At 34.4% G+C, this 27,932-nt stretch overlaps 6 protein-coding genes across 13 annotated transcripts in view; 3 read left to right on the top strand and 3 right to left on the bottom strand.

Annotated features, from left to right (window-relative positions):
* LOC123306481 (protein MTSS 2) overlaps positions 1–2,519 on the bottom strand; it is a 91,580-nt gene extending 89,061 nt beyond the window's left edge. For 2 of the 6 annotated variants that reach the window (XM_044888507.1, XM_044888511.1), the window contains exon 1: positions 2,036–2,517. In XM_044888507.1, the coding sequence (XP_044744442.1) occupies positions 2,036–2,110 (75 nt within the window). In that variant the 5' untranslated portion in view covers positions 2,111–2,517. Of the gene's footprint in view, positions 1–2,035 lie in introns of all 6 variants that reach the window. The other 4 variants (XM_044888506.1, XM_044888510.1, XM_044888508.1 and 1 more) reach the window with 3 other exon arrangements.
* A 464-nt stretch (positions 2,520–2,983) lies between these two features.
* LOC123308090 (CCR4-NOT transcription complex subunit 10) lies at positions 2,984–14,692 on the bottom strand. The gene is made up of 13 exons (XM_044890632.1): positions 14,480–14,692; positions 14,271–14,427; positions 14,077–14,218; positions 13,875–14,020; positions 13,666–13,791; positions 5,709–5,815; positions 5,238–5,386; positions 4,866–5,053; positions 4,463–4,587; positions 3,877–4,200; positions 3,646–3,824; positions 3,217–3,411; positions 2,984–3,152 (listed from the first exon to the last, which is right to left on the bottom strand). The coding sequence occupies exons 1-13, from the start codon at positions 14,566–14,568 to the stop codon at positions 3,094–3,096; spliced, it is 1,986 nt and encodes a 661-aa protein (XP_044746567.1). The 5' UTR covers positions 14,569–14,692; the 3' UTR covers positions 2,984–3,093.
* Positions 7,120–8,770, top strand: LOC123308092 (putative gustatory receptor 2a). The gene is made up of 3 exons (XM_044890635.1): positions 7,120–7,758; positions 8,427–8,579; positions 8,634–8,770. The coding sequence occupies exons 1-3, from the start codon at positions 7,384–7,386 to the stop codon at positions 8,760–8,762; spliced, it is 657 nt and encodes a 218-aa protein (XP_044746570.1). The 5' UTR covers positions 7,120–7,383; the 3' UTR covers positions 8,763–8,770.
* Positions 10,060–13,648, top strand: LOC123308091 (putative gustatory receptor 2a). Of its 2 annotated transcripts, none has more exons than XM_044890633.1 (4): positions 10,060–10,479; positions 12,017–12,516; positions 12,719–12,871; positions 13,242–13,648. In XM_044890633.1, the coding sequence occupies exons 1-4, from the start codon at positions 10,119–10,121 to the stop codon at positions 13,374–13,376; spliced, it is 1,149 nt and encodes a 382-aa protein (XP_044746568.1). In that variant the 5' UTR covers positions 10,060–10,118; the 3' UTR covers positions 13,377–13,648. The 2 variants fall into 2 exon arrangements, with proteins under 2 accessions (XP_044746568.1, XP_044746569.1); XM_044890634.1 differs by lacking the exon at positions 10,060–10,479 and adding an exon at positions 11,121–11,401.
* Positions 14,693–14,775: 83 nt separating the features above from the next.
* LOC123306807 (acylglycerol kinase, mitochondrial) lies at positions 14,776–16,625 on the top strand. 2 transcript variants are annotated; one of them, XM_044888960.1, is made up of 6 exons: positions 14,776–14,838; positions 14,922–15,072; positions 15,132–15,478; positions 15,582–15,876; positions 16,032–16,151; positions 16,204–16,625. In XM_044888960.1, the coding sequence occupies exons 2-6, from the start codon at positions 14,963–14,965 to the stop codon at positions 16,604–16,606; spliced, it is 1,275 nt and encodes a 424-aa protein (XP_044744895.1). In that variant the 5' UTR covers positions 14,776–14,838; positions 14,922–14,962; the 3' UTR covers positions 16,607–16,625. The 2 variants fall into 2 exon arrangements, with proteins under 2 accessions (XP_044744895.1, XP_044744894.1); XM_044888959.1 differs by lacking the exon at positions 14,776–14,838 and having other exon boundaries at positions 14,845–15,072.
* A 733-nt stretch (positions 16,626–17,358) lies between these two features.
* Positions 17,359–27,932, bottom strand: part of LOC123306645 (microtubule-associated protein Jupiter-like) — a 63,982-nt gene continuing 53,408 nt past the window's right edge. Inside the window, exons 2-4 of the mRNA XM_044888743.1 lie at positions 19,554–19,738; positions 18,258–18,347; positions 17,359–18,099 (exon numbers count right to left, since the gene is read on the bottom strand). Coding sequence (XP_044744678.1) covers positions 17,957–18,099; positions 18,258–18,347; positions 19,554–19,738 — 418 coding nt within the window. The 3' untranslated portion in view covers positions 17,359–17,956. The remainder of the gene's footprint in view (positions 18,100–18,257; positions 18,348–19,553; positions 19,739–27,932) is intronic.

The following is a 27,932-nucleotide window of genomic DNA, read 5'->3' as shown; positions in this document are numbered from 1 at the left end:
CCAAGGCAGCAGATGTACAATTTCAGTCACCCCTATTATTTATGACTTCCTGTATAAATGTTGCAGATTTGGTGATAATATAAAGAAACAGATTGAAAAGATTCAATGCACTATAGGATTGAGATAGCATAGAACCTAGAGGCGCAAAAATAATATTCAGTTTGTATTTCATATTTTACAAGGATATCTAGATCTAGATCTGTATGAAACATTTATGTACATTTTGAAAAAAATATTATTGAAATTATCATACTTCGGACGATTTATCTGAGATACTAGAATACTTACTTAAGTAATAAAAAATGTATGATAATTTTTTTCACGTCCCTTCATTCCTTCAATTTCCCACACATTCCCTGTGCCGAAAGGACCAATCTTCTACTTCGTTATTAAAATATGTAGGCAATTAAAAATTAACAAAGTACTTTCCAGTTTTTTCAAGATGATTGGCCTTATTCAAAACAGTCACACCAACAAACGAAGTGATATCAAATTCACATAGCGGTACTGTACGCCAACTTTACGACTTTATTTATTTATGGGTGTCGTTTAATTGGCAAATACAACCAGAAAACGAACATCTGTTGCCAAACGGAAGTATTCATAAAACGTTTGCCAACTCAATTACCTGTTCAAATCCAAAATGTGTCTTCTCACTGCACTAATGAAAATGTGAAAATAGCAGTTAAAATTTAACGACCTCGAAATATATGCCATATTTGCCTTTATATCTATAAAATAGGGGACAGTTATTGAAATACTTTCTGAGAAAAGATAATTAATGCTCACCAATGAATTTCGGATTTGAAGGCGTTGAAAAAAGGGGTCAGAACTTATTGAGTCAATCCTTCAAGATTTGGTCGACATAATTTTATGAATAACTGTAAAATCATACGAAGAATAATTGTGTGGGGTGAACAATGAGATTCGTTAATGTATAATGACTCCAAAACAGTAATTTGCATGTCAGATCATCCAAAAACTGTTAGGTAAGAACCGATGTAAGAACGTATTTGAAATACAAAATCGATAGCATGGTCTCATTCATATTCATAGTCTACCATCGGAGTCCATTGTTTTACGTTGAAGACAACAAGAATGAGTAATTATTATTAGAATACTTATTCTATACAAGCTCAAGTAGCTTATTTATTATTCAATTCTCGAATTCAGTCAGTTGTTAATGTTGTCAAACATAAATACCTATGGCATTAATTCAACGAAATCAAGGGACATAAATTCATTATACTTCCTCTGACGTTTATGAACGAAATAACGTTAAGTATATAACGACAAAAATGTGACACGAGAAATTAATATTTTCGATTTATGCATTACAGCATTGAGCATATTCATATCTCAAATACCACTGATTACAATAAATAATCGAGTTATACTAAAAGATTGTAAATTAAAACATAGTTTTTCAGTTTGCTGGAGGAAACACACAGCATCTAATTCAATAAGATGAATAAGCCAAGAATTAGCATGTAGCTATCAATTTCGCAGTAGATAATCGCCAGATCATAGCCAAACTTAAAATATTGAGTAATTCATCAATCAATAGAGTATGATCCAATATATTTAATTATATAATGTAGCTGAATAAAGCCAATAATCTATATCAATTTCTCAATACTGCGGGCAATAAAAAAATTTCTATGTTAACAGAGCATAAGTTATGGAGAAATGTATGAATATACATGGGGTTTTCCGCTGCAACAAAAAATTGAAGACGATGTATTTTTCCTGAACCATGCAATATTTTTGATTTGATCAGAATCGACGGTACCACTTTCAAATTATGTGCGGGGCAAAAAGTTATTTTCCATAATAATTGTCATCGATCATACAATTTGTAATGAGGTTGGTAAACCACCAAAAAAAAAGCTGAAAAAATCCATACAAGAAGAAACAATCCTCTTGAATATTGTTTTAAAACCCATCAGGTTCTGAACAACTGAACTGCAGGAGGTGAATTATAACATTAAATTAACCTACATTACATGCCGGAAAATGCCCTGAATTTTCGTACCTTCATATCCTGTATAATTTGGTGGAAAAGGCCGCCAAGGGCTCCATTCTCCCTCTCAATATGATGAGTTTCCATAGCTTTGAATTTGTTAAACCACTGCACAGAACACTTCAAGTCTTTAATTGGAACATTGGCATTTAAAAATAAGATACATCACATAAATACACACACTCACAATCCGATATTTTCATAGGAAAACTAGTCCTTTAAAAGGGGTTACAACGGGAAATACGGAATGAATCCAATGTCATTGAGGAAAAACCGAAAATGGTGCGAATTTTATCTGAAAACACACTCGCACTTTTCATCTATGCAACATGCAACTATTTTTCATTCAGATAACTGCATTCAGTCAGAAGAAAATGAAGAGGATCGGAAGTAAACAAACGTCCACCATTACAACAGCCGTCAGTATGTTTTCTATTATTACAAAACCTTTTTCCCCCCTCTTCTGAACCAGCAGAATCGAGCAACGAAAGTTCAATCTTCGTTCGATGATATCTCGCAAGTGGCGGCATCTATTTTGAGAGTTCGAAATCACCATAGGATACGTTTGATCTACGAGAATTTAGCGCTACAGACCAAAAATCTAAACCATAGAAAGAAATAATTGTTTTTGGCTTCTAAGGACTCGAATATTTTGGATTAAAAAATTAGAAAACCAATTCAATCTTTTTACATTGATTTTTTTTTAACTTTTGTTTATTCCTAACATAAAAAAAGTTTCATCTCAATAACGATAAATAACATCGATTTGAAGAAGAGGAGTTTAATTACATTTTCAATTCCCAAAACTTTAACAAAAGGAATCAAGATACTTATGCATTTTCTTCGATTTTTTGATACATTCCGCACCCCGTATCATATCATTCTTTTACTAATCTCAAAATTTATGGGTATTGAATAGGTCAAAAAAATAAGACAATTTCCCAACAAAAAAAATTATTATATTGGAAACATAATTCCGGCTCATCTTATTAAAAAACTATACACAAACACTCACAAGGCATTATAAAACTTAGATCAAGACGAAAACAATAGTTATTTAAAATATTGTGTCATCCATTATAAGGATTCACATACTGTTTAATGAAGTTTTTGGCGTAGTCAAGGTGCCCTGAAACAAAAACATTTTATGAAAATATAGAAAATTATAGTCCTCAATATAGGAATGACCTTACCTAATTTTAATTGAATATAAATTATCAACATAATCATATGAATTGGATATTTCCCATCTGGTAGTGCTCTCTGGTTACCGCATATTTGTTGCATGAGCGCATTAGCTTGGTCAAATTGACCTCTTATGGCTTTAGCTGCTGCTAAATTATACATCATAATGACTTTGGCGGTTTCAACGTCTCTTGGAAACCATTCTGAAAATGATAACAATTTTACAAACATAAATACTACTAACCTAAACCTTATTAACCTTCAAGATAAGTTTTTTGTTATTAGAAATATCTAACCAAAATGTCAAGAACCTGATTTTGCAATTCCTCGAAATCAATTTAGGGATATTTCTGGTGAAACCCCAAGTACAGTAAAAACAAAAAATATGTTATCAGAGGCGTTATTGCCTCTGGATCTCAAATCCTTTTTTTACTCACTTGAAGGGGGCCTGGTCTTCACCTCATCTTTTTCTTCTGGTGTACCCTCAGCTTCTTTTTTTTCTGGAGGCAGTTCAGATCGTAAATCTTTTATATTATTAGGATTAAGATGCTCCATAGCTTCTGTGATCTTATTCAGCAATATCAGACATTCGGCAGCGTAGAGATGAGCTAATAATCTAAATTACATAATTATTTGAAACTGCCCCAACCAAATAAATCCTCACTTACTTGTGGACAGAGGACACCCTAGGTTGGGCCAACAATGCTTCCGCGTGTTCCAAAGCTACTATATAATCCCCCAAGCACATGGATACAAAAGCACTAGCCGCCAGAATGGCATTCTTCAACTCAACATTACCGTCCGCATCGAGAGGAGAAGAAGGTGCAGGACCAAGAGTTGGAGTTGGAGCAGGATGCCTAACACCAGGCTTAACATATACTGGTTGAGGGGTTGAATCTGATTCCGAAGGAATTAAAATAAGGGCGTTCCTGAGACAAATAGATGCGAATTCTAGCGTGGGAACAGGTACCGCATAAGACTGGCCTTCAGAACTGAAAAGATGAAATTGTAGCATTTACAGAATCATATCAAACAACCATCCAGGGTTGTCAAGTAGGCTTTGGAATTTTGACAGTTGATGATCTAAGTCTAGGAGTAATATTGATAGTCATCTGCCAATTGACTTGGTTCCTTTCTAAGATCTTATAATAATACCTATGATGCATGAGCTAAGCACCACTCTCAAACACATAGTGCCAACTTAAAATTCCATAGCTTACATGAGGGGAGATTTCAATGAACGTCTAGCCCTACCTATACTTATGGTCCCGTGACACATTCGTGGTTAGTATATATTTCATACTCTCCTTGTTTTGACCTATTTTATTGACACAGTTTTTTCTTTGTGATTTGTTAAAGTCAAAATCAGCCTCGTTACTCTGAAAATTATAAACTTGAAGTAGAAATCTATTCAGAATCGGCAGTCTGAAGTTGAGTTCAATAGACAAAAATATATAGAAAAAAGGTGAATATTTCCGTACGTGATATCCAACCATCTGAAAGATCGAAAGATGGCCCACCCTTACAGTTACTGGATATAGTAGTCAATGTAAAATCCTCTAATCAATAGTTGGTTAAAACTGTACCATTCCAAACCGCGAATCTATATTCGAGAAATAAGGAGTAGGAGTTAGAAATGTATGCATAAGTTCCTTACAGGTTTATGCAATTTGATGCAGCATTCTGCTATTCTTAACCACAGCCTAGAATTTCTATGGTACCTCCTAACAGCAATAATTAGGGCATCAAAAGCATCAGAATATCGTCCACAGTATAAAAGAGATATACCCAAGTTATAAGTCAGTTCATGGTATCTAGAACCCCCAAGAGTAAATAATTGTTTTTCTGCAAAGAAAACAATAGATGTAGTGGATCGAAAATTGAAAACTAGAAAAATTAAAATATTTTGCAATGATCCAATTTCAACTGACGGAAAAAGTTCACGATCTACATAATAAATAAAAATGAGATATAAAATTCTTGCAATGGAAACTGATAAGAAACTATAGGGTAATTTGACACCTCATACCTGGTTCTAGTCTCAATATTTCTTGTAGTTTCATGTCTTCCCTCAGAGCTGTCTGATAGTGAATACAGGCAAGGTGGTGTTTTCCTAAAGCGTGATGAATTACGCCCATATTATTGTTGAACAAAACAGCTGAAGATTCTCCATGTTTGCTGTGAAATAGGATTTTATTTGGCTAAAGGGTCTACAAACTTTATTGTAAATGCATCCATTAATGTAGCGTATACACATCTTATGAAAAGAAACAGATCTGAAATATGGAACTGAAATTTGTGACACAAGAATTCAAGAAAATGAACCACAAAATTTTTATTGACAATCGAGATTTCATGTCGTTTAACATGAAAACTGATTGAACCTTACTGTATCCCCTACACGTACTGGATGTTCATGTAAAATATTATATATAATAATTACATATAATTACATATTACATTCATTCTGCATGACGAAATTAAAAAGAAATTTTTTCACCTATATTTTAAAATTGACTGTGGTATCAAAGAGAGGGTCTTCAGCGCCTTTTGAAACTGTCCGCCAAGATATTGCTGATTGGCATTCAGAAATAGCGCATCCACTTTCTGGAAAGAAAAAATAGATGAGTGAATAATGACATCATGAATTCTTCATAATCATTCTGGGTTAATTCTTATATTTTCTTCGCATGAACAGACCACTTTTTTTCATCTCAATTCGGCAATTTTATTTTTATTATTTGTTGATGCAGATTTCTCGCAAATCGTTTAGTCAAACATATTCAAATATCATGTAAAAAATACTCTGGGCTTAAGTTTTGTGAAACTCAAAAATAGTGATCTGAAACATTCCGAATCTAATTGATGAAGCCTGTACAAAATAAGTCCTATTTAGATCCTATATAATTCCGACGATGACTGAAAGGCAAATAAACGATTATAACAATTCTTCATCCGTCCAGTCAAATAACACATACCTTGATTAAATATCGATTCCTTTATCGAAACCCACACTCATTAATCAAACGTTTAACGTCCATTAAATGACGGCTCATTTAGCTGGTGAAGCCCTTATTTCAGCCATGAAACCCCGAAGAATATACTGCAAGAGCAGAAACATCAGAATTTCAGAAACTTTTTACAAATCTATCGAGATCCCGATCAGGCTATGCCAACTGGCGGGATGTGGACCATTTCATTATTCTCGACGCGGGATCAGAAGATCGGTTTTGAGTTACGTTGTTTTCTCTCTGCAAGTCGCCCTCTATATAGGATCCATAATCATCATGGTTTACTTGCATGTGGAGAAATCCACAAGATCAGATCAAGGACCACAAACAGTAATAGTCACTTACGTGTCCATCTTTACCGTACTGACCATATGGATGTTGGGTATCTTCAAAGTTCCAAAATGGTCTAAGTTGTTGAGAGATATTCTGGCGATAGATTACGGATTAGCCAAGTTTGATATATGGGTGGATTACAGCAAATGCTTGAGGACAAACTATTGGATGTTGGCAGGTTGGTTTGAGTCTATATAGGATTATATGGTCTCACAATGGAGGATTATCGTATGAGGCAGTGCCACAACAATAAATTTCAGGAATTGCATGTATTAGTTCAACTTTTTACCATTACTCTCATTCAAAATTTCACTCTTTTTTTATTAGGTTTGATCGTGGAGTGGGAAAATGTATCTGCGCTTGCCCAAACAATGTGAACCACTCCACGAACAATGTGTAGTTTTATGACTCAGTGTTTTTTAGAACCCGTAAAACAAATTAAAAAACTGCCAACTCGTCATCGCCTTCCAAAGGCTGTATCTTGGAAGAGGGGTCAATTTCGAAAAAAATTTATAAGAACTACCCCTGCTTATTTTCATCCAGGAATCATCTCCCTAAGTCCTTCGCAATTGTTTACAGACACCCTGTATAGTTTATGAAAAATTTTAAAATTTTCATTACTCCATACTGATCACTGTAATTTTCTTCATACTATTCTTGTCAGCTTTTCTACAAAATTTCAATCAAAAATTCTTATTTTCAGTTCTGGCAGTGCAATTCTCTCCGTTCATCCCTTATGCATGTATCTATCATCGAGATTATCCACGTCTTTTCTTCATAATCTTCTTGCCCAGCTGGAGTTCCATCGTTCTCTCAAACTGCGTTTCGTCAATGGTGTGGCTCCTTCAAGAAAGGCTCAAATTGATAAATTCCCTACTACAAAAGATAGTGGACGAAAACCCAAACGGCGTCAGTTTCATCGAGAACAAGAAGCAGGAAAAAAACTTGAAAATTCTGTGCAGGGTTTGCTCTTGGCATCACGATATTATCAAGCTTATCGCCTTGACCAACGAAACTTTCGGACTGAAAACTGTGGTGTTCTTCGGTTTTGCCTTCATGGTGATCGTGATGCAGGTCTTCCTGTCCTGTCAATTGTTCAAGAGGGAAATCCAATGGAAATTCCTTTTGGAATACTTGTTAGCAGTAGCAAGTTATTCGTACACCGTGTATAAAATCTGCAACATCTGTGAATACACCGTTAGGGAGGTATGTGGTTCGAGAAGAGTTTCTGTTGAGTCAGAAAGAATTTTCTTTGACAAAAAATTGGGAGAAATCAACATTACCAATTGTTGCTTTCAAGAGGTCAACAGAATATAATCTTTTCGACTTGTTGATAAAAAACGCTTTCAACTGTGAATATTCCAAGAAGGACCATAATTTTTTTAGGCTAATAATTAGCAATAAAAAACTAAAACTTATATATTTATAAAAGCTCAGAGTTCCAATGAACTTCAGTATCTAAGTGGGCTTCAAAGAGGCTTAAGTCCTCAATCCTCTTACAATTTTCTCGTCCTTGCGCAGGCTTCTAATGGCGGGGCATTCTGTAACCAGGTGACCAGGAGTTTCCTCCTCTTCCCCACAGAACACTCAAAAGTTTCTGATAAGGCCATTCTCATCATATATGCTTTTTAAAGCGACTAAGCGAGAATGTCTTGTGAGGAAACGTAACTTATTCTTACTAAGATCTGAATGCTTCTTGGATCTTGCAGTTTTAAAATTCCGGGGAAAGCTTTTGGAATGATCCATTCCTGGAAGATTCCTCCAGAGTGTTTCTCTTTTGGTTTCTTCCTTCTTCAGAAACTTTTTTTTTAAGTGCATTTTCCTATACTTTCATTCACTTTCAAACTGAACAACGACAAATTGAAATGTTTCAGGCAAAACGATCTGGTTTGCTCATTCATCAGATAGAAACTGAGGATTTTGATATGAGGGACGAAATCGAGATGTTTTCGTTGCAAATAGCCAACGAAAATATAGAATTCAGCTCCGGTGGATTTTTCCCGATTGATTACAGTCTTCTCTTCTCGGTATGTGAATTGATAATTAGAAGTAAGGTTTTATTGAGATTATGTGTTTTGTAGATTATTGGAGGTGTAACAACGTACATAATAATATTGATACAGCTCGACAGTTCCGATCCGGAGCATACAGTTGACGGAAACACGACTGCTATCTCTTCGATTTCACTATTTTCTACTCCCTCTTACTAGAGTATTATAAATTGATTTATGTAACTGTATTGAAAATTTAATATGTCATCTAGTTGTACACTAGTGCACATTGGGTTTTCTTGAATTACACTGATTTCAAGGGCTATATTCCAGGTGTTGAGTGGATAATAAATGTATTCATGTTGGCGTTATATTATATACTGCTCAACTGATAGAGATCACTGGTTTTCCACCAATTCATTTCAGGAATACCTGGAATACACGCTTAAAGAAAAAAGTCTCGATGAAGCTAGTACAGGGTTGGTCCCCTTCGAGACCATTTCAAGCATTGTACTTTTCGAGGCAAGAAAAAATTTTTTGGTGAAAGCTGCTCCCAAGTGCTAATCGGGTGTCCTAGGGAGGACAGTTGTCTAGACATTTCTGCTAACACATGCAATTCATGTCAGGAGAGCAGGCTGGGCGACTATTGTGACAACAGGCATTATCGTCAATTAAAATGAAATTTTCAATAAAAGCTGCTGCAAGCGGAACGAGTAGAAATTGATACTCCTGTTGTAACCCTCAATAGATCAGTGATCTATTGAGCCGGAATGTCAGATATGTGGGATTCCTCCTAGTATAAATTAACAGGAGGCCATCTTGAGCAGTTGTCTTACTGAGCTGCCGACCTCCCCTATAAACAAGCTACTCAGTTGTTTCGGATAAACCTATTCCAAGCCCGACTGCCAACACTCTACGAAACATTCAACCACTGGGACTCTTCTCGCTGTATAAACCATATGATTTGATCAAGTTGCACAGGTGTCAAACATCTTCTCGACTTGACTGATGCATCGATATTGTTTTCATCTTATATTATTGTCAATTCAAATCGAACTTATACGTTCAAACGAGAAAAAAAAAACAAGTTTAGCAACAAATACCACATAATTTTTCAAGCCACTACTACAATAAATTAATCGGTTTCAAATGGTTAAAGCTTGATACAATAAAAAAAATATGATGAAAACAACTTGAAATATTCCTAAGAACGAATTGCGTATATATGCTCCCTATCAATTGTTGAGCAGTGTATTATCTTTTCTGTATGCATACCCAGCTTTTTTCAATAGGGTGATCCGTATAGGATCTGGTAACTTGAATATTGTACTTGACTTATACTTATGAGTTCTTTGAAACGAATTAGTTAATTAAATAAATATTTGATGTGACAACACATTTCCTTGATGAGTTAAATATGATTATTTTCTCTTGATTCAACATTGAATTCCCCCAACCAATAAAGAGAAGTATAAAAAATTTCTAGCCAGATATTCGACAGATATGAGGAGAACTGAAAGCGCCAATCTCCAACACCACATTTCGAAAAAATTTTATTCATCTTTAATTTATCCAATGAGAATCTACCAACTCGTCGGTTGTGCGCCATTCAACTTCACAGAAAAAGGAATCGAAAGGTCTATTTCCAAATACTTGTTCACCGCCATTCAGGACGTAACTTTTCTTGGCCTTTATTTCCTAGCCAATATAAAAAGAAATTTAAAGGGGGATGAAGGGGACCTTAAATTGCACGCTTTACTGAACGTAATCGTGTCAACACTTTGTATCACAGTCATATGGATTGAGGCCGCCATGAGGATAAGAAATTGGTCCAGATTATTGCAGAAACTTGAGAGAATCGATCAAGAATTTGCTAAGTATAATGTGGAAATGGAATATGGGTACGGTATGAAGACGTCATTGGTCATTTTGGCAGGTGTGTTGAGATTACTTAATTCAGAATGAGAACGTTGAAAAAACCATACTAATTGACATGGAAAACAGAATACCGAGAAAATATGGTTGAAAAACTGATCGTTTCTTTCTAATTACTTTATTGATACTGGATGCTCTGTTTTCTATGTTCCATTTTTCATCCTCCAAATTTTCTTCGCACCGTCTCGACCCAGAAGAGCGGCAGGTAATCCCCACAAACATTCTTTATTCAAAGCCCACAACACTAAGCGGTTGGTTAAGAAACTGACAGGATAGAATTTAGTTTTAGTATTCGATCCTCTAGGTCTATAATATACTTCTCATAATTATATTATTTCTACTAATTGTAAATAATATGGCCATATCCCAAGAATTGATTGATGATATGAATAGATAAATATTTGATAATGTAACACATTTCCTTGATGACTTGAATGGAATTATTATTTCTGCATTCAAAGTTGAATGCTCGAATGAAATGGATGAAACGGAAAACGCCAATCTTCAGATACTTATTTCTAAAAAGTTTTATTCTTCTTTAACATATCCAATGAGACTCTACCAATATATCGGATGCGCACCTTTTATCTTCACAGAAAATGGAATTCAGGTATCTGTTTTCAAATACTTGCTCACCGTTATCCAGAACATTTTTGTGTGTTCTGTTTATATATTTTTCAATGTGAAAAGAATCAGGGCAAGGAATATGGCGGGGGATGAAAGGGACCTAGAACTACACTCTTTATTAAACATGACGTTATTATTTCTTTGTACAACAGTCACCTGGATTGAAGCCGCCATGAAGGTGGAAAAATGGTCCAGACTATTAAAAGAAATTGTGAGAATTGATCAAGAATTAGCGAAGCATAATATAAAGTTAGAATATGGGTATGGTATGCGGCGGTCATTAGAAATTTTGGCAGGTTTGTTAAGATTTTCTATTTGAGATAAAAAACTGTGAAATTTTAATGCTCATTCTAGTTTGGAGATTCTCATTGTGATTCTGAATAGAAAATGTAGGTCGAGAGACACATCATTTGAGAGTTTTATGAATCAGCGAGGTGTTTGTATGTTTTGAGTGAAAATCATAAGATTAACTGAAGAAGTCATTTACCCATATTTCAATATTGAGGCATTTCTGGCTATGTACCTATTATGTTCGATGATAGTTATCGAATTAAAAAGTTATAATTTCAAACAAGCCATAAAAAATGACGAATTGGGTGATTTTATATGATTCTTGGAATGTTCTTTCACACTAGTACACTAAGACACTATGTATGCAAGTATCTTTGTGTGCTCCCTGAACACTATAGGTGCAGTTCATATAACAATTATTATATCTGAATAGTTAAATCGAACTGTACACATGAATAAAAGTTCAAATAATTCTTTTCAGATCTTTTCTACTGTAAATGAAAATCTCGATCTAATAAAGGCCTTTGCTAGATGCTACCTGATTTCTGTACCTCTTATCAAAAGTTGACTTAGTTTTTAATTTCCATGTTGCTGACTACCCTAGATTTTTTTTGTTACAGGACAACTTGTAGGTCCAAGCTTGGTATTCATGTTTCTAGAAAAAAATGTTGATTATGCTGAGATATTCTTCATTTACTGTGTTCCTCATTGTATCATCTGTGTAACAGGATATGTGTACTATGAAATAGTAAACCTGATAGAAATGAGACTGACTAAACTGAACTATCTACTGAAAACCCTGGCTAAACCTAATTCTAACGAGATATTCACAATGACGACTAATAAGAATGAAAAATCGTTCGATCTTTTATGCCAGATATGTATGTGGCATCATACTTTGGTCAAGTTAATCACACTTATGAATAAGACATTTGGATTTCGCATGGTCAGTCTTTTCATTTTTTCCTTTGACATACTTGCGATGCATGCTTTCCTCATAAGCAGATATTTCAAAATGGAAATAAATGTTATTCATTTGTCAGAATATGTCACATTGTTTATATGTTATGCTATTAATGTGTACATAATCTGCAAGCATTGCGAGTACACAGTTCAAGAGGTGAGTATCAAATGACTTTCATATTTTGTAGAAACAAATAATTGAAGGTTCCTAAAAAAATCATTTAACTATCCTATGAATAAAAAATTTTTTTGATATTTTTAAATTTCCTATATTACAACTTGAAATAGTTGATTATAGAATGCTTCAGCATAATTATTATCTTCTAAAATCATATTTCTCATTATAAATGTATTTCCAGGTGAAAAAAACAGGTTCTCTTCTCCACCAAATAAATACATCAGATAAGGACATGATAAATGAAATTGCAATGTTTTCCTTTCAAATACTAAATGAAGAAGTAGCATTCAGCGGAGCTGGTTTTTTTGAGATCAATTATTGCTTACTTTTTTCGGTATGTTATATTTACATTCTTTATTTGGGAAGAAAGCTGTATACCTTATCAAGTTTCACACCAAAGAGATTTTCCTAAATATCAAATATCTATACAAATATCAAACAACTATTAGCTGTACTCTAAAATGGAAGAACGGTTTTTTGTTTACAAAAAAAGATTTGAAGACTTATCTTCAAATCTTTTCTCTCAGGAATATCCAGAGATATTATTATTACCAATTCAGTCTATAAATATTATTTCAATAAAACTTTTGTTTGTTTCATATATAAATACAGAAATACTGCTGTGCTGATCCCATTATTGGAAATATCAAAATTTCAAATGACAAGAAAATTTATCTTCCTAATAGTCTTTCTGTTTTTTTCAGATAATTGGTGGTGTAACAACTTACACAATAATTCTCATTCAGCTGCAAATGGATGGCCTTCAAAATGGAAGTATTACCACACAAAATTTCACTGAGGTTTTGACAATTCAAAATGTATCAGATTTGAATTTGTAGTTATTCAACTCAGAATGCAATTTAGAAATGCATCAGGAAATATTTCACCCAATAATTAGAGGATGAAATATAATATCGAGAAAAATTACAATTTCATTAAGAGAAGGGAAATATTTTTAATGTAGAATCTAAAAGGAAATAATGCAATTCCTATATAGAAAGAATAAGTCATATCTTACAAGATTATGAAGTGACCTTTTAATATACACTTTAAGATTCAATTCTTTTTGCAATGTCTTGGATTAAAATTTAATAAATGTTATCTTGATGAATTTTAATTATTACTTACCCACTGATCTCCATCAAAAAGTTGTATCTGATTTTTGGCTATAGAAAGGTTTCTTTTCATGATATAACAGCGAGCCTTATATTTAGCTACTTTGATGCATAATTCATCAGCAGAGGTATTGCTAGACTGAAATTTATTTTTATCAATATATATATGATATATAAATAATAAAATATCCAAACAAAAATAATAATAATAACATAAATTACCTTACTAGCATCAACTGAAGCACTTTGCTTCTTATCAATTAAGTGATCTTCTACATATGTCAGTGTACTTAGTGCTTTATCTGGCATTTTTATAAGAAGCTGCAGTTCTGCTGCTAAAAAGCAGACCTTCCTAGCAAGCACATCATCTAAAACCCCAAAAATTATATTTCTTGCAAATTGTATTATTCGTTGAAATAATTACCCATAGGTTCAATGAATTTATACAATTTTTCAATTATCCTTAGAGCTAAAGTATATTCCCTTTTGTGAAATAGTAAAACAACTTTATTGTAAAGTACTATACAATGACTCACATCATCGAGCTTATCGAATTGAATATTGAACTGAAAATAGAAACAGTTTGAAAAAGCAGATTTGAATTTCTGCAAAACATACTTGGTCACATAGTGATGTTAATGCTTTTTCGAATTGTTCAGTCTTTTTGAAATCGCTCTTGTAATACTCCACCACTGCTTTATTTAGGAAAACCTTGAAGTCATAGGAACGGTATTCTAATTTATGTATGTGCTGTAGAGCAGTATTGTAATTTTTCCTGCGAAAAGTAATAAATACAGAGGTAATAATGCAAATAGTTAAGTATTTACTTCTTAAATTCACTGTAAGCATTCACAGCCAAATTTTTTTCCTGATCATTAGCACTTTTCATGTATTCATCCTCATCTTTCTCAGTCATTTTCTTTGTGATTTCAGCTTGTAATTCCTTTATTTAAAATTTTCTGAAATATATTTTATAAAACGAGAAATACTGAAACTTGAAAATCGGCAAGACAAAATAGTCAAAATACACTACACTTTTGAACTACACACTTTTGAACTACCAGTTCGAAAGTGCCGCTACTTCTTGTCAAAAATTATAGAGTAGAGTTAGGTTAGATCATAGATCATAAATCTGATCTATGGGCTGTTGCAGAAATGTAAAAAAAAAATGAAATTTGAAATTTAGGTTAGGAAGGGATTACTTTATTCATAATAATTCATATATAAAATTCTTATATTATGCTTTACAAAAAATTTCTGCTTTTCCAGCTTATGATTAATTCTCCATAGTATTGTGGAATTTTCGAAAAATGGCTTTCGTTTCTAGAACTCTACGAAAAATACGCAACAATTGGAAAAAGTCCACCTTTGCAGCCGTAGTTTTAACATACGGATATAACTGGACTGAAAATTATGTTCAGTAAGTAAAAAGGGTAGCTAAACCCTACGTTACTATAACTTGAGAAAAAACGTTTTTAGAACCCAAGAATTGATGAGGATATATTGTGAAAAAGCTTCTAATTTTGGTAGACAACATATTCCTGAGAATAAAACACCTCGAACTGTCACTGTTATTCTGAATCCTAATGCTAATAAAAGAAGCGCAGTTGATGAATTTGAAAAATATTGCGCCCCAATTTTTCACTTAGCAGGCTTCCTAGTGAACATTGTAAAAACAGAATCCGAAGGCCATGCAAGGAAATTGGTCCAAGATTTGAATAATACTGATGCTATTATTGTAGCTGGAGGGGATGGTACTTTGTGCGAGGTTGTGACTGGTCTTCTTAGAAGAACTGGAGAGAATAATACTGGCCTGGTTCCTATTGGTAGGAATTGCAATAAAATATTTATATAGAGTCTGTATTAGAGGATAGAGCCATTTCTCTTAATTTTTCATCACCAACCAAAACATTTCACTTTGTATTTTAGGCATACTTCCTCTTGGTAGGAATAATACACTAGCAAAATCTTTATTTCCTGGTGGTCATCATTTACAGAAAGTGAAATCTTTGGTGGATGCTTCAATGGCAGTTGTAGAAGAATCCACAAAACTAGTTGATGTAATGAAGGTGGAAATAAGTGAAAATGGCACTGAAGATGACCCAAAACCAATTTATGCTCTATGTAATATAAAATGGGGTGCATATAGGGATGCAGAAGTATTAAAAGAAAAATATTGGTATTATGGATCTTTCAGGAAATATGCTACTTATATATTCAATGGGTAAACTTCTTAGTTTAAGTAATCTAAATCTTTAGGACATTGATTATTGATTTGTATATAAGGTTCCAAACCTAAATGAGCAATTACTATAATGAATTATTTACAGGTCGCACCTTTTTGAAAACTTTATTGAAGCATATGTATATATTTTTCAGACTCAAAGACAGTTTGACGTGGAAGATCAATGCAAATTTAGCTTATTCTCCTCCTTGTGAAGGTTGTTCAAATTGCTCAGTAAAAAAAGAACGTCAAACAAATCAAAAATGGTTTCAAAGGTGAGTAGTATAAATCATAATTTGAATATCTAATTGTTTGAATTTTTTCCAGATTCTCAAAAGAAAATATTCAGAACAATAAGTATGCTAGGGTTCTGAATCCAGAATGTGCCACCATGCTTGAAAAAAAAGTTGAGACTTCTGATTTAGTCATTTCAACATCAAACATCTCTTCCAACAACTCTGACATTCCCAAATTGCATTTGAGTATTGGACCCAAATCTATAAGTTACTTAGATTTTGTCAAGCAGGGATGGAGTTCAGAGAAAGGCAATCAAAGAAAGTTTGAGGAAAACTTAGATGCCAGATCAATGGTGATTGAACCTCAAGAGACATGGAGTGAAGAAAAAGGCCTTTGGTTCTCTATTGATAATGATGAATTTGAAGTGAAACCAATCAAGATAACTTTAGTTCCTAAGTTTATACCCATGTTTTGTAAAAAAGAAAGTCTTTAGTTGAAACAATAAAATGCTTTTGCACTTTTTACCATGGGGAGTTGAGTTTGACTTCGAATAAAATAAACGGACTAAACACTAGTGACATCTAGTGGCGTTACTAGAAACAAGGGAAATAATTTCCCGCATCACCAATTATTACTAATTTATTATAATTATTACATAAAATTTTCCAAAGTTTTGATACATACATGTATTTTATAATGACCGGGCCATGGGCGAATCCAGCAAATCGTGTTTGATAACAAACAGTCCAATTGATCTTGAGTTAACACTGACAAAATTACGACTTTCTTTTATATCTTGAGATAAATATATTCATTCTACCAGTACGGCGAGCTCATATTGAAATATAAGAGTTGAAATTTGTAAAGTAAATACCTTATCATCCATAATATTTTACATCTCATTATCCCTGTGTAAAACTCCCTTCCACTTAAAAAAGCTTTCAGTTAAAGGCCAGCCTGTGCGATCCTTTATCTTTTTTGTTACTTACCTAATTCTTATTTTGATAATTCGTGATATGCAAGCTAGTATATAATCAGTACCTATCCTATAGAGGTTATAGAGTATAGCCCAATGATATTAATGTATTAGCAGGTATTATTGGTATATATTATATACCTACCATTGAACTAAAGAAGTTCAATGATACCTACATAAGAACAACAGTTCTGCTGTACCTACTCACCTATACTCTACAACACTTGATGTTCATATAAATTTCGACAAAGGGCAAAATAAAAACAAAATATAGTATAAAATTTATTTCTACATTATTTGAATGCACAACATAAATAAAATTTGATAATTTAAATGCTATTGAAAGTAACTGCTATAAAACTACATCACTATAAAGATTCAATATAAATAGAAGTCTAAAAAATGTGGTAAGTGATAATGAATGAATGATAACTTTAGAAAACTATCATCAAATGTTCAAAAGGGACAATGAAGGATTAGGCACTTTTAGGGACAGAACGGACTTTTCAAAAGCACTACGAGAAATATTTTCATCGATTTTTTTTTCAATATTTGATAGTGCTTTCCAATGGATGAAAGTTTTCACTTGATAATATATAATATATTCTATATATTTAAGTTTTTCACGTTATGGTGATGATGAACAATATGAATAAAATGAGATTATGAGAGTTATTTTCAATAAAATGAATGGAAGGTGCAACGAGGAGCTGATTCTATGTTGAAAAGAATGATAATCGTCCAAAAAATTTTCGATTTCAATGGAAACTATAGGAATCAGCTCCATTAATACTGCTGATCAGCAATACAGGGATGATCTATTATTACTGGGTGATTACAGGAAGTGTGGCATTTCTATTCTCGAATTTAGGCTTCTCCATTCGTGTGATTTCCGTTTGTGAAGGAGTTGGAATTGCCATTTGTGTATGCGAAGCCATTTTGGGGGGATTTTGTTGGCGTTACTGCTGGACTTATGATTGTGTACTCTTCTCCGGTTACTGGGTTCCTTTCTGTAAAATAAAACGAGACTTTCCATTAATATATAGGTACTGATCTTGTAATATAATATTTTCAGAACAATCCTATGACCCGTTCTCTGTAAACGTCTAATGGGCCACCCAGTATATATTCACAGCGATGTCAAACTGTATAAATCAATAATTATTACCTTTGCGTACTCTTGGAGTATTCCTTCTGTTTGGTGTGGAGTCCCAAGTGTCGACACCATCCCCAGTTACAGGATTACGGTTTTTGACGTCTGAAAATAATGAAGAAATTATTTGGTTTTTTTAATTTCAACTATGGTTGGAAGGTGTTTCAATAAATACCATCGAGTGGTATTTTGAATATAAAAAATCTATCGATTCTTATTCCTAGGTGAATTTTTGGAGAAAAACTGGAGTAGTCTGAACTGAACAATCGAATCTGCAGAATTGAGCCATCAAATATCGAATTGATGATCCGTACCTAATTGAACTATAAAATGAATTACATGATTTTCCTACTCGAAACAGATTATATACGATTTTCTCAAAATGAGTTTTTAAACTGCGATACGTGTTTCGCTATCACAATAGCATCTTCAGGTGGGTGAAGGTAACCTTTTCCGTTGATCCGTTTATTTTTTAGAAAACGGATTGAAAATGCTGCAAATTTTTTAAGAAGGTCACTTAGGTTACTGTACAAAGGGTTCAGAATATTTTTTCCTTCAAGTATTCCAACAATATTGGAAATAATAAAACAAAAATTTTAAAAATTAACGAAATGACGTCAAAATGTTTCTGGTTTCTATTATGATCGTAGAAAAACCTAGTGTATAATTCGTGGAAATTGTGGGAAATGCTTGGTATGAAAATGACTTTCCTCGATGTAACAGCTGAGTTATGGAAACTATTCCGTCCATATGTATGAATCCAAAGATAACTATAATATAATTAACGAATTGTAAGAATGTCTTTCAATTCCGAGTACGTACATAATACCCATTATTCACATGGATAAATGCAAATGTAATATTGCGAATGATGGATTCTTCAAAAAAATTCTTCAATATTTAATTTTTTGAGTCAACAAAAACAAAGTCAACATTGGACTTTGTAATTTCTCTAGTGGAAAGTCATAGGCAATTTCGTGTTCAGGGCAGGTTATAGGTATCATATTTTATGTATCCTGACGATCTGAGTGGTTTCCGTTTCTGGAAAATAACGCTCTAGACCAGTGGTTCCCAACTAGTGGTCTGAGGACCATCAGTGGTCCGCGAACTTAGATGGAATAAATTAGATAATCGTGAAGATTGAACGGTTGCATCGAAAAATTTCCAAAAAGATGGAACCAATTAAATAATCCTCAAGACCGAACGGTTGCATAGAGTTCCATAAAATTTTCAGATTTATTACTAGAAGAGTTGCTCTTTCAGAATATTCCGTTAAAGTGTAGATGAACTCATAAAAATATAGGTACAAACCTTGTTTGGTGAGGGAAGCTCTACGTGGTGGAGTTTTTGAATTTTCTTGTCCGAATAGCCTTGTAAACGAATCTGAACCACGTGATCCACGTCGTGGGGAAGAAGTACCATTCATGGAACCATTTTGTTTCGGCGTTGGAGGAGTGCACAGTACTTGGAAGATTTCGCTGGATGGGTTACGGACTCTGTAAAAAATAAGAAAGAAAATTAATCAAAAGACCGTTAATCAGGTCGATTCTGTTCGCATCTTGTTATAACATTGCTAAATCTACAACATTGTTATAATTATAAAATATAGCAATATGACTGAGCGAACGAATATTCTGTTTCACCGTTTTACGCAAGGTTGGTTATGAGTTTTGGCCATAGCAATATTGTTGAAAAATAATCGAATGTTTGAGCTGACAACACTGTTTTGAAGGGTAAGATTCTCATTTCATAGAAAAAAACATGTAATTCTATAATTGTTCTATGGAAAAGAAGAATAAGTTGTATTTAATCAAAGAGTATCATCAATTGATACTCTTTGGTTTAATGTTTTATTCGGTATTTGGATTGTGAGTTTTTGGTTGAACTGTGCATCATGTCTGGAAATAAGAAAACAACAAAAATCAGATAGAATTGATTTGATAATCAATCTCCTAGAAATTCTCTATGGATTTTCACCCACTTGTAGGTAAGATGTCTAATGGCCGTTTGCACCGTTTCTCTAAACAACGATTATATTATTAAACAACGTTTAATTCCCTAACCGGGTTGCACCGTTCCTAAACGTTGATTATAAGGCCCTTAAACGTCGTTTAAACTAAACGCAGGAATTTGCTCGATTAAAGCTTGATTAAAACGTTGATTGAAGTAATACTTCAAATTCGATTGACAACTGTGTTTTCTATTTGTTAATACTATAACGTTGATAAAAATGATCACCGAATCGTATCAAATTTTTTGCCATGTTGAAGTGTCGGGGGAGGGTATGGGAAATTTGAAATGGCGAGCGCCGAAGGCGCGTGGCCGGGTAGAGCGGTAAATGGAACGCAAGAGTAAGAATCGAGCTTTCAGAAAATGCCTAGATCGTATTTTTACCCCGTCTAGAAGTGTCCGAAAATTGCGTGAGAAAATCGCGAAATTCACGATTTTCGCGAAAAGGTACCAATTTGATTTGATTAGCTTGAGAGATCCGCGGTAGCTCGAGAGCCGGGATGGGTGTCGAACTAAGCTCGAAGAACCCGAAATTAAAATAGGCCTGTTTTTTTTCCCGGAGCCCGAACGATATTACCTAAAAAAGCGTAAGAGTTTTGAAAATTTTTGACGTCTATTAAAAATCGAGTGACATTCCACAAAATTAATTTATTTTCTATTGATTATCAGAGAAAATTAAGTGCACTTTGACAATCGATGTCAGAGTGTGATTTAAAGGTTAATGTCAGTTTTGACGGCTTGGCAGCGATCACAGAACGAGGTGCCTTAAATCGATCGGGCTTTTAAAAAACGTTTTTGGCCTAGATATTTATAAAAGGTGAATCGAGCGAGGGCCGGAGGCCCGAGCTACGAACAAAAGGCGTATCGCGAGGGCCGTAGGCCCGAGCTACGGACGAAAGGCGAATCTGCCAGTAAAGGTGAATCTACCTACAAGGTGGATCTCCTGGCTATACTAGTGTCGATATAAAATTCGAATTAATAATGGATGATCTGGAAGATGAGATATTACTTGATGATGATCTTGATGCACTTGGCAATATCGAATTTGGATTTCCCAGATATTTTCCCCGTAGAAGAAATTATCTCGAAAGAATGGACCTCACTTTTTTCAGAAGATTTCGTTCAACGAAAGAAACCGTGTTATTTTTTTGCCCTATATGGAGAATGATTTGGAATTTAATAATTGGTTATATTATACATATGTATATAGATATTTCAGGAATAATATTGTTGACCCAATAAATCAATTGCTACCTACATTGCGGTTTTATGCTAGTGCTGGTCAGTGGGCTTCTGTTGATAATTTCATAAATGTAGATGTATCGAAAGTATCAAGAATTATTGCTGCAGTTTCATTAGCAATTGGTAAATTATATTCCGAATTCATTACAATGAGGATATAGTGCAAATTCAACAGTCCTTTCACAAGAAGGCTCTTTTTCCTCGAGTAATAGGATGTGTTGATGCTATCCATGTTCGCACTTCAAATATTCAAAACACAACACCGAAACTCCAAAAGAAATGTTCAAATTTCCCACCTTGACAACAGAAGTTTAGTCAGAAAACCTTGACTTCTTTTTCTTCTCAAATTATTTTCTATGATGTGCTTGGCTGAAATTTTGAATTTTTTATGGTGTGAGTGGTGTTGCCAAACCTATCAATGATTAAAGTAAACAACGATTATGATGCCACGGTGCAAACCGTCAACCGCTAAGCAACGTTTAAATATTAAACATCGATTAGTTTAACCATGGTTACCAGCGAAACGGTGCAAACGGGCATAAAACTCTGGTGTATTCACTGATTCGATTTTGTTTTTAATTTCGTGGGGATATCGGATCAGTTTCATTTTTCCCAATGTAGGTAGCGCTGTTCAGAATTTGACAGAGCATTGTCAACTGATATTTGAAAATTATTTGAATATTTTCGTACGACTTACGAATATGTTGTATTTATAAGCGATTTTTGGTGTGTGAAAATGTATTAGTTTCAAGAAAGGGATGTAGAACATTCATTTACTCAACAATACAATCAAGAACTACAGCTAAGAATTCGATGTTGTTGGAATTTGAGGCAGAACCAAATCAGATGAATGAACATTCGGGGCGGATATAGCTAGGTTTATGGCAACTTCAGCAATATTTCAAAGAAACTGTATTGGAAATACGTAATGTGAATTGCGGGCATGTATTGAGAAACAGAAATACATAAATCTATTCTAGTCTGTTCTTCAAATATTCTTCATGAGTAGATATAGTGAAAATTTCCTTTCCGTCAACTGAATATATTGGACATTTGACCAATCAACTGTGTTTTATTAAAATCATATTGAATTACCCCCCTCATGAATTCAATTTGTGAAACGGAAATTATCTTGAAGAAAAATAGTAAATACTCCTTCGAACCCTCATTCAATAGTGTTGAAATATTGACAGATTTGTTTTTGCAACAGCTGACAAAATGAGCCAGTTCATATTTTGAATTCGTTGATCGATGTTCGATATCAACGCAAAACAAAATAAAACGGGAGAGTATCATTGGACTTCCTTTGGTAGAACAAGGATAGAACGAAGCAAATGACATGGTGGCGCCGCCACGAAACTGATCCCATATCCCCGATTTTCTGAAATGTTGATGCTTGCAAAAAGTGACAAGTGCACACACCAGTGTTTTAGACATCTTACTTGTAGGTAAATAAGGAACTGTATTTCTACTGGCCGGTTCCTCAACCAATCCTTTCGACTCTTCTTTCCTTATTCAAGCGATACAGTTCAAGAAACTTTTCATCAGGCAATTCAAATGAATTACTGGTGTCCCTAATATATCGAAATTGTAGTCTCATATTTTCGCTATAAATGAAAAGTTCAAGTGAAGGTTTCCAAAAAGTTACTAAAACAAAGCATGTTTATAATTACTTCCTATTTTCTAAATTTCTAACGCTTGAATTCACTGCCCTTTTCAACTTTGTTATGAAATAGCAAGTACTTAAATGATGTTGCTGATATAGCAAACTGAAATGACAAGATCTTCTAGAAATTGACAGATCATATTGCTCAAAATCAATGATTAGAATACCAGTTTTTCAAACTTTGCTCTGATAGCAATATCTTTTCTATAACCATATTACTATTTCCAAACAGAATCGACCTGATTGTCATATGCTTCGAAGATGACACACGCCCATTTAGGTGGCTTAAAAAAATGTTTCGATAAAAGCGCAATACATATTTGAATTGTGCGCCACTTTGGCCGACATATTGATTATGCCTTGTCAAATTGACACATGTACCAATGTGCGAATTAATGATTGGCTCTTGTAAGTTTCTACCCCAATACTTCATTTTTTTTATTTGAAGGAAGTTTTCACGTCACTGCGCCTTGCTTTTTCCATATTATACTTGTTTTCGCAAACGAAAAATATGTTAATATTAGATTCTATGAAAAAATTGATGTCATATTTTTTCACGATTTTTCATTGAACGTGCAAAACTATTCCTTATCGTGTCTTTAGTAGGTCAATTTTTTATTCTTATTATATTGAATCATGAGCTTCAGTACGGAATATGTGGAAGAGTTTTTCCTTACATTTTAGACAGAAATAAAATTCGTAAATTATAGTGGTTGACAAAATCATGCAACGTTTATTGATACCAAACAAAATCCTAGAATGATAAAATTTCACATGATATTTGCGAAAAACTTAAGTTATGCAGTGAGGTAATTATTGAGTAAAGGCATAATATGAATTCCATTATCGTAGAATGCAAATTTTTACGACGTATCGAAATGTTTTTGAACCTCCTGGAAAATGTTGGTAAATATGACTCTACAGTTTTCTATTCATGAGACAATACCTCAGAAAGGAACAGAGGAAGTAGTTACATTTTCAGCACAAAGATAACCTATATTATATTGATAGAAACTTCACACCTCAACATGGATAAAGGAATTTGAATAAGAGACTTAATCAGACTCACCCTGTATATAGAAGGTATAAAATTAGTTGAGCTCCGAATGATCGGGAATAATCACATTGACGCCAATTGGGCCAATAATTAAAAAATGACTTGTTTATGGCTTATCCAATTATTTGAGATGTGACCTTGTGACTAATATTATAGTCAATTCGATTTAAAAGGAGTGGTAATATACTCGATCGTAATTTTGAACGATTATATTGGAAGATTATTGCAATTTGAGGTTCAATTAATCCATTTTGGAGAATGGAAAATTTAATCAGGTATTGAATTCGACAAAAGAGCTCTATCTTAAAATTAAAACGATTAAAAATTGATTGGCAATAATTTGTGCCTGGAAGTCTAATGGAAAATGGAAGTTGCAATGAAAAGATATGGTAGGATTTGTATTTGAATAATTGGTATCTAAATTTTTCGATTTTTGGAAAAGAGGGCACAAGGACTCAGATCAGACGAATAGGGAGGCTGGGAATTTTTCAGTCAGTGTCGGAGTTGAAAGCCGAGGACCATCAAAAATGTGTTCTCGGCCTTCTAAAAGTGATGTGTGACATCGAAAAACTTGTATTTTTAATCGAAACTGCTGCACGAAGGCCTCCTTCAACTTTCAAAAGGCTAAACTCGCAGATTCTGCAAGTTTTGCACAAAATTTGAATCTCTGAATTCCGCTGTTATATTTTCGTAAGGTAACACACAACTGATAACGCTCTTAAAAATCACACTGGGTAGTTGAAAATCGGACTTTACATACTGAGTGTTAATTTGAAATTCAAATTAGCATTACACGTGTGCCACTAAAGACTTGGTTGCTTTAAGCTGAATATGTTTACAATGCCTTCAATAAATAACACTCAAATCCTTCTCTGAAAAAGTAAAAATGTTTTTCCCTCAACCAAACTTTAGGCTGTTATTGGCTGTATTCGGGTTCGACTTTTGAATGGTCCGAGAATTGTTCTGAAACTGCGCAAAACTGTTGCGCCCTAGTAAAATCCTCTGCGCAGTTCTAGAACCATTCTCGGACTGTTCGAAAGCCGAACCCGAATACAGCTATTGAAACACCCTTTTTAAAAGAAGTCGTAGAAGATGATGGAAGGAGAAGCTATAATTTCATTGCTAAAAGGTCTTGCTGTCCTTTGTCTCTATAATCGGTTAAATCGTCTCAGGGATCTCGGAAAACCCCGAGATATGAACTGCATGAAGAAATCGATTCGAAGCCACATCATAAGTGCAAAACAATCCACCATGATTCACCTAATCGTTCTCAGGAAGAAGGAGGAATTAAAAAATGAAGTCGTGGCAGACAGGAAGCCTGAAATAAATACAACATCCTCTTCTTTCAGCCAGCTCGCCGACGCATACAGGCGGGTGCCCTACCCACCAAGTGCTTAGGAAGTCGTGGTCTTTCTTCATCCCACCTGAAGCGTAACCGCAGATTGCACGTACCTATTTGTCGGTTTATTGTTTCAACTGGACGTTCCACAAAGGGATGATGACATTTCGTTTAGATCGTGGACATTGGTTCTTTTTGTTTTGGTTCAACGTAACTTATAATAAGCTTTTCAAATCCAGCTCGAAGAAGAAGCATTAATGTCCGTTTGTTCTTTGAACCTACTGAAAATAACTGTCAGTAAAAATTTGGTACCAGAATCAAGTATCATTTAGATCTTGAAAGCCCTTCGCCCCTATCGACTCATTTTAAGGGCCGGATCTGGATTTAAAAATTGAAATTTTTCTTCTCTTACACTGCGCAAAAAAATTTACGCACATTATGGAAATCTCGAATTTATTCTACAACTGAAGGTGTTCTCAATGATAATTATTTTTATCAGAATTATGCATGCATATGTTATCCACTTTCAACGGTTTTCTTCAATACAGATGTTTTTTCCCAGCAGGAATAAGAAAAGATGATATTATCAGATTTTGAATGTATTGCCTGCATTCTAAAATCAGTTGTTCTCGATCAATTCTAGTGATCAATAGTTTTTCTTTCGTTTGATTTTCTACACTCGATCGCTATGCAACGCGAAACACGCAATTTGACCCAAGAGGAATGTGCCCAAGCGGTAGTTTTGCGAGAAGAAGGGTGGACATACACAAGAATTGCAGAAAGGTTTGGAGTTTCCCATACAAGTGTGTCCAGAATGTTGCAGCGATTCAGGGAGACAGGTATGAATGTCCGAAGACCAGGACAGGGTAGACCACGGGTAACAACTGCCATTCAAGAACGTTACTTGAGAGTTTCTTCGTTGAGACAACGGTTTGCAACCGCTCGCCTCCTTCAAATTCAGCTTGAGCAAACTCATGAGGTGCAAATTAACACTCAGACAATAAGAAATCGCCTCAGAGAATATGATTTAAGGCCTCGTGTCGCGGCAAAAGGCCTAGCTCTTACCCCAGCCTATTGAAGGGCGCGTTTGGATTTTGCGAGAGAGCATATCCATTGGGAAGAGGCCGATTGGAAAAGAGTTCTCTTCACAGATGAGTCTAGATTCTGCCTCTACCATTGTGATCGACGTTCCCTTGTATACAGATGTCCACATGAAAGATATGCTCAGTGCAATTTCCTGAATACTACTGGTTTCGGGGGAGGATCGATTATGGTATGGGGTGGAATATCTTTGACTGCTCGCACAGACCTAGTGGTCGTTGATAATGGAGCTATGAATGCTGATAAGTATATAAGGAACATTCTTGAAGAGCATGTAGTGCCATTTGCCCCATACATTGGTGAAAATTTCATTTTTATGGACGATAATGCCAGACCCCATCGTGCGCGCATCGTTCAGGAGTACCTTGGAGAGGTTGAAGTCTCTCGAATGGAATGGCCAGCAAGAAGTCCAAATCTCAATCCGATTGAGCAGGTTTGGGACAACCTCAATAGAAGGCTGAGAAGTTCAGAAAATCATCCAGCTACTCTTAATGGCTTAGGAATCCAACTCGGAGAAATCTGGGAAGGATTAGATCAGAACATTTTAAGATCACTCATTTTGAGTATGAACCGTCGTTGCCGAGCTGTAATTAACGCAAGGGGTGGAAATACCAAGTATTAAATCACTTATCAGCATTTCAGTATTTTGACAATTGTTGATTTCTCTTCTTTCACATAAGATTCGGTGAAATCCTGAATTTTTCTTCCATTTAATGTGTCTTGTTTCGTTGGAAACCTTCCCGAAAGAACATAAAAAATAAGTTATAAAGTCAATGTCGAACGAAAAATGGAAAAAGAGTGCTCTGTATTGTGTATAGATACATACATCTCTCTACCTTTGAACTGAGTCGACTAGGTGCATTTAATCTTGATTCTCGAAAGTTTCAAGCTCCAATATAAGACAAATTATAATCTGCACAGTGATATAATGATATTCGGAGGCGGACACTTCATCGATTCGTTACAACGGCGAATGAGATACAACCCAATGTCGAAAAACAACAAAGGGAGGTTTTGATCATCCCACATACCTTATAAATCAGTTTTATCCCGTTTTCTTCGAAGGATTACCAGAGAGAGTCGAGTGCGGGCGTATACATAATCTGTACAAAGCGTATCCTATAATAATTTTTCGAGAACTAAAGCCGGTGAAGCCCCTTTGTCAACGACTTCAATGGTAAATGAATCTTATACCCCACCCTACCTTCACAGAGTTAACATTCTTCAGCCAGTTAAAGTACTGAATAGATGTGAAAAACTGAAATTGGACTCGAT

This window comes from Coccinella septempunctata, chromosome 2 (genome assembly GCF_907165205.1).
Source record: "Coccinella septempunctata chromosome 2, icCocSept1.1, whole genome shotgun sequence".
NCBI lineage: Eukaryota > Metazoa > Arthropoda > Insecta > Coleoptera > Coccinellidae > Coccinella > Coccinella septempunctata.
Note: the sequence above shows the minus strand (reverse complement) of the source record. Positions and strands in the feature narration are given on the sequence as shown.

Excerpts from the sequence above, each read along its gene's own strand:
- LOC123308092 (XM_044890635.1), top strand. The coding sequence starts at position 7,384 with ATGGTGTGGCTCCTTCAAGAAAGGCTCAAATTGATAAATTCCCTACTA. Across the intron at positions 7,759-8,426 it reads GTGAATACACCGTTAGGGAG|GCAAAACGATCTGGTTTGCT; the intron begins GTATGTGGTTCG and ends GAAATGTTTCAG. Across the intron at positions 8,580-8,633 it reads ATTACAGTCTTCTCTTCTCG|ATTATTGGAGGTGTAACAAC; the intron begins GTATGTGAATTG and ends TGTGTTTTGTAG.
- LOC123306807 (XM_044888960.1), top strand. The coding sequence starts at position 14,963 with ATGGCTTTCGTTTCTAGAACTCTACGAAAAATACGCAACAATTGGAAA. Across the intron at positions 15,877-16,031 it reads GCTACTTATATATTCAATGG|ACTCAAAGACAGTTTGACGT; the intron begins GTAAACTTCTTA and ends TATATTTTTCAG. Across the intron at positions 16,152-16,203 it reads AATCAAAAATGGTTTCAAAG|ATTCTCAAAAGAAAATATTC; the intron begins GTGAGTAGTATA and ends AATTTTTTCCAG.
- LOC123308090 (XM_044890632.1), bottom strand. The coding sequence starts at position 14,568 with ATGACTGAGAAAGATGAGGATGAATACATGAAAAGTGCTAATGATCAG. Across the intron at positions 5,387-5,708 it reads CAGTCAATTTTAAAATATAG|CAAACATGGAGAATCTTCAG; the intron begins GTGAAAAAATTT and ends CCTATTTCACAG. Across the intron at positions 4,201-4,462 it reads TCACGGGACCATAAGTATAG|TTCTGAAGGCCAGTCTTATG; the intron begins GTAGGGCTAGAC and ends TCATCTTTTCAG.
- LOC123308091 (XM_044890633.1), top strand. The coding sequence starts at position 10,119 with ATGAGAATCTACCAACTCGTCGGTTGTGCGCCATTCAACTTCACAGAA. Across the intron at positions 10,480-12,016 it reads GTCATTGGTCATTTTGGCAG|GACAACTTGTAGGTCCAAGC; the intron begins GTGTGTTGAGAT and ends TTTTTGTTACAG. Across the intron at positions 12,517-12,718 it reads GCGAGTACACAGTTCAAGAG|GTGAAAAAAACAGGTTCTCT; the intron begins GTGAGTATCAAA and ends ATGTATTTCCAG.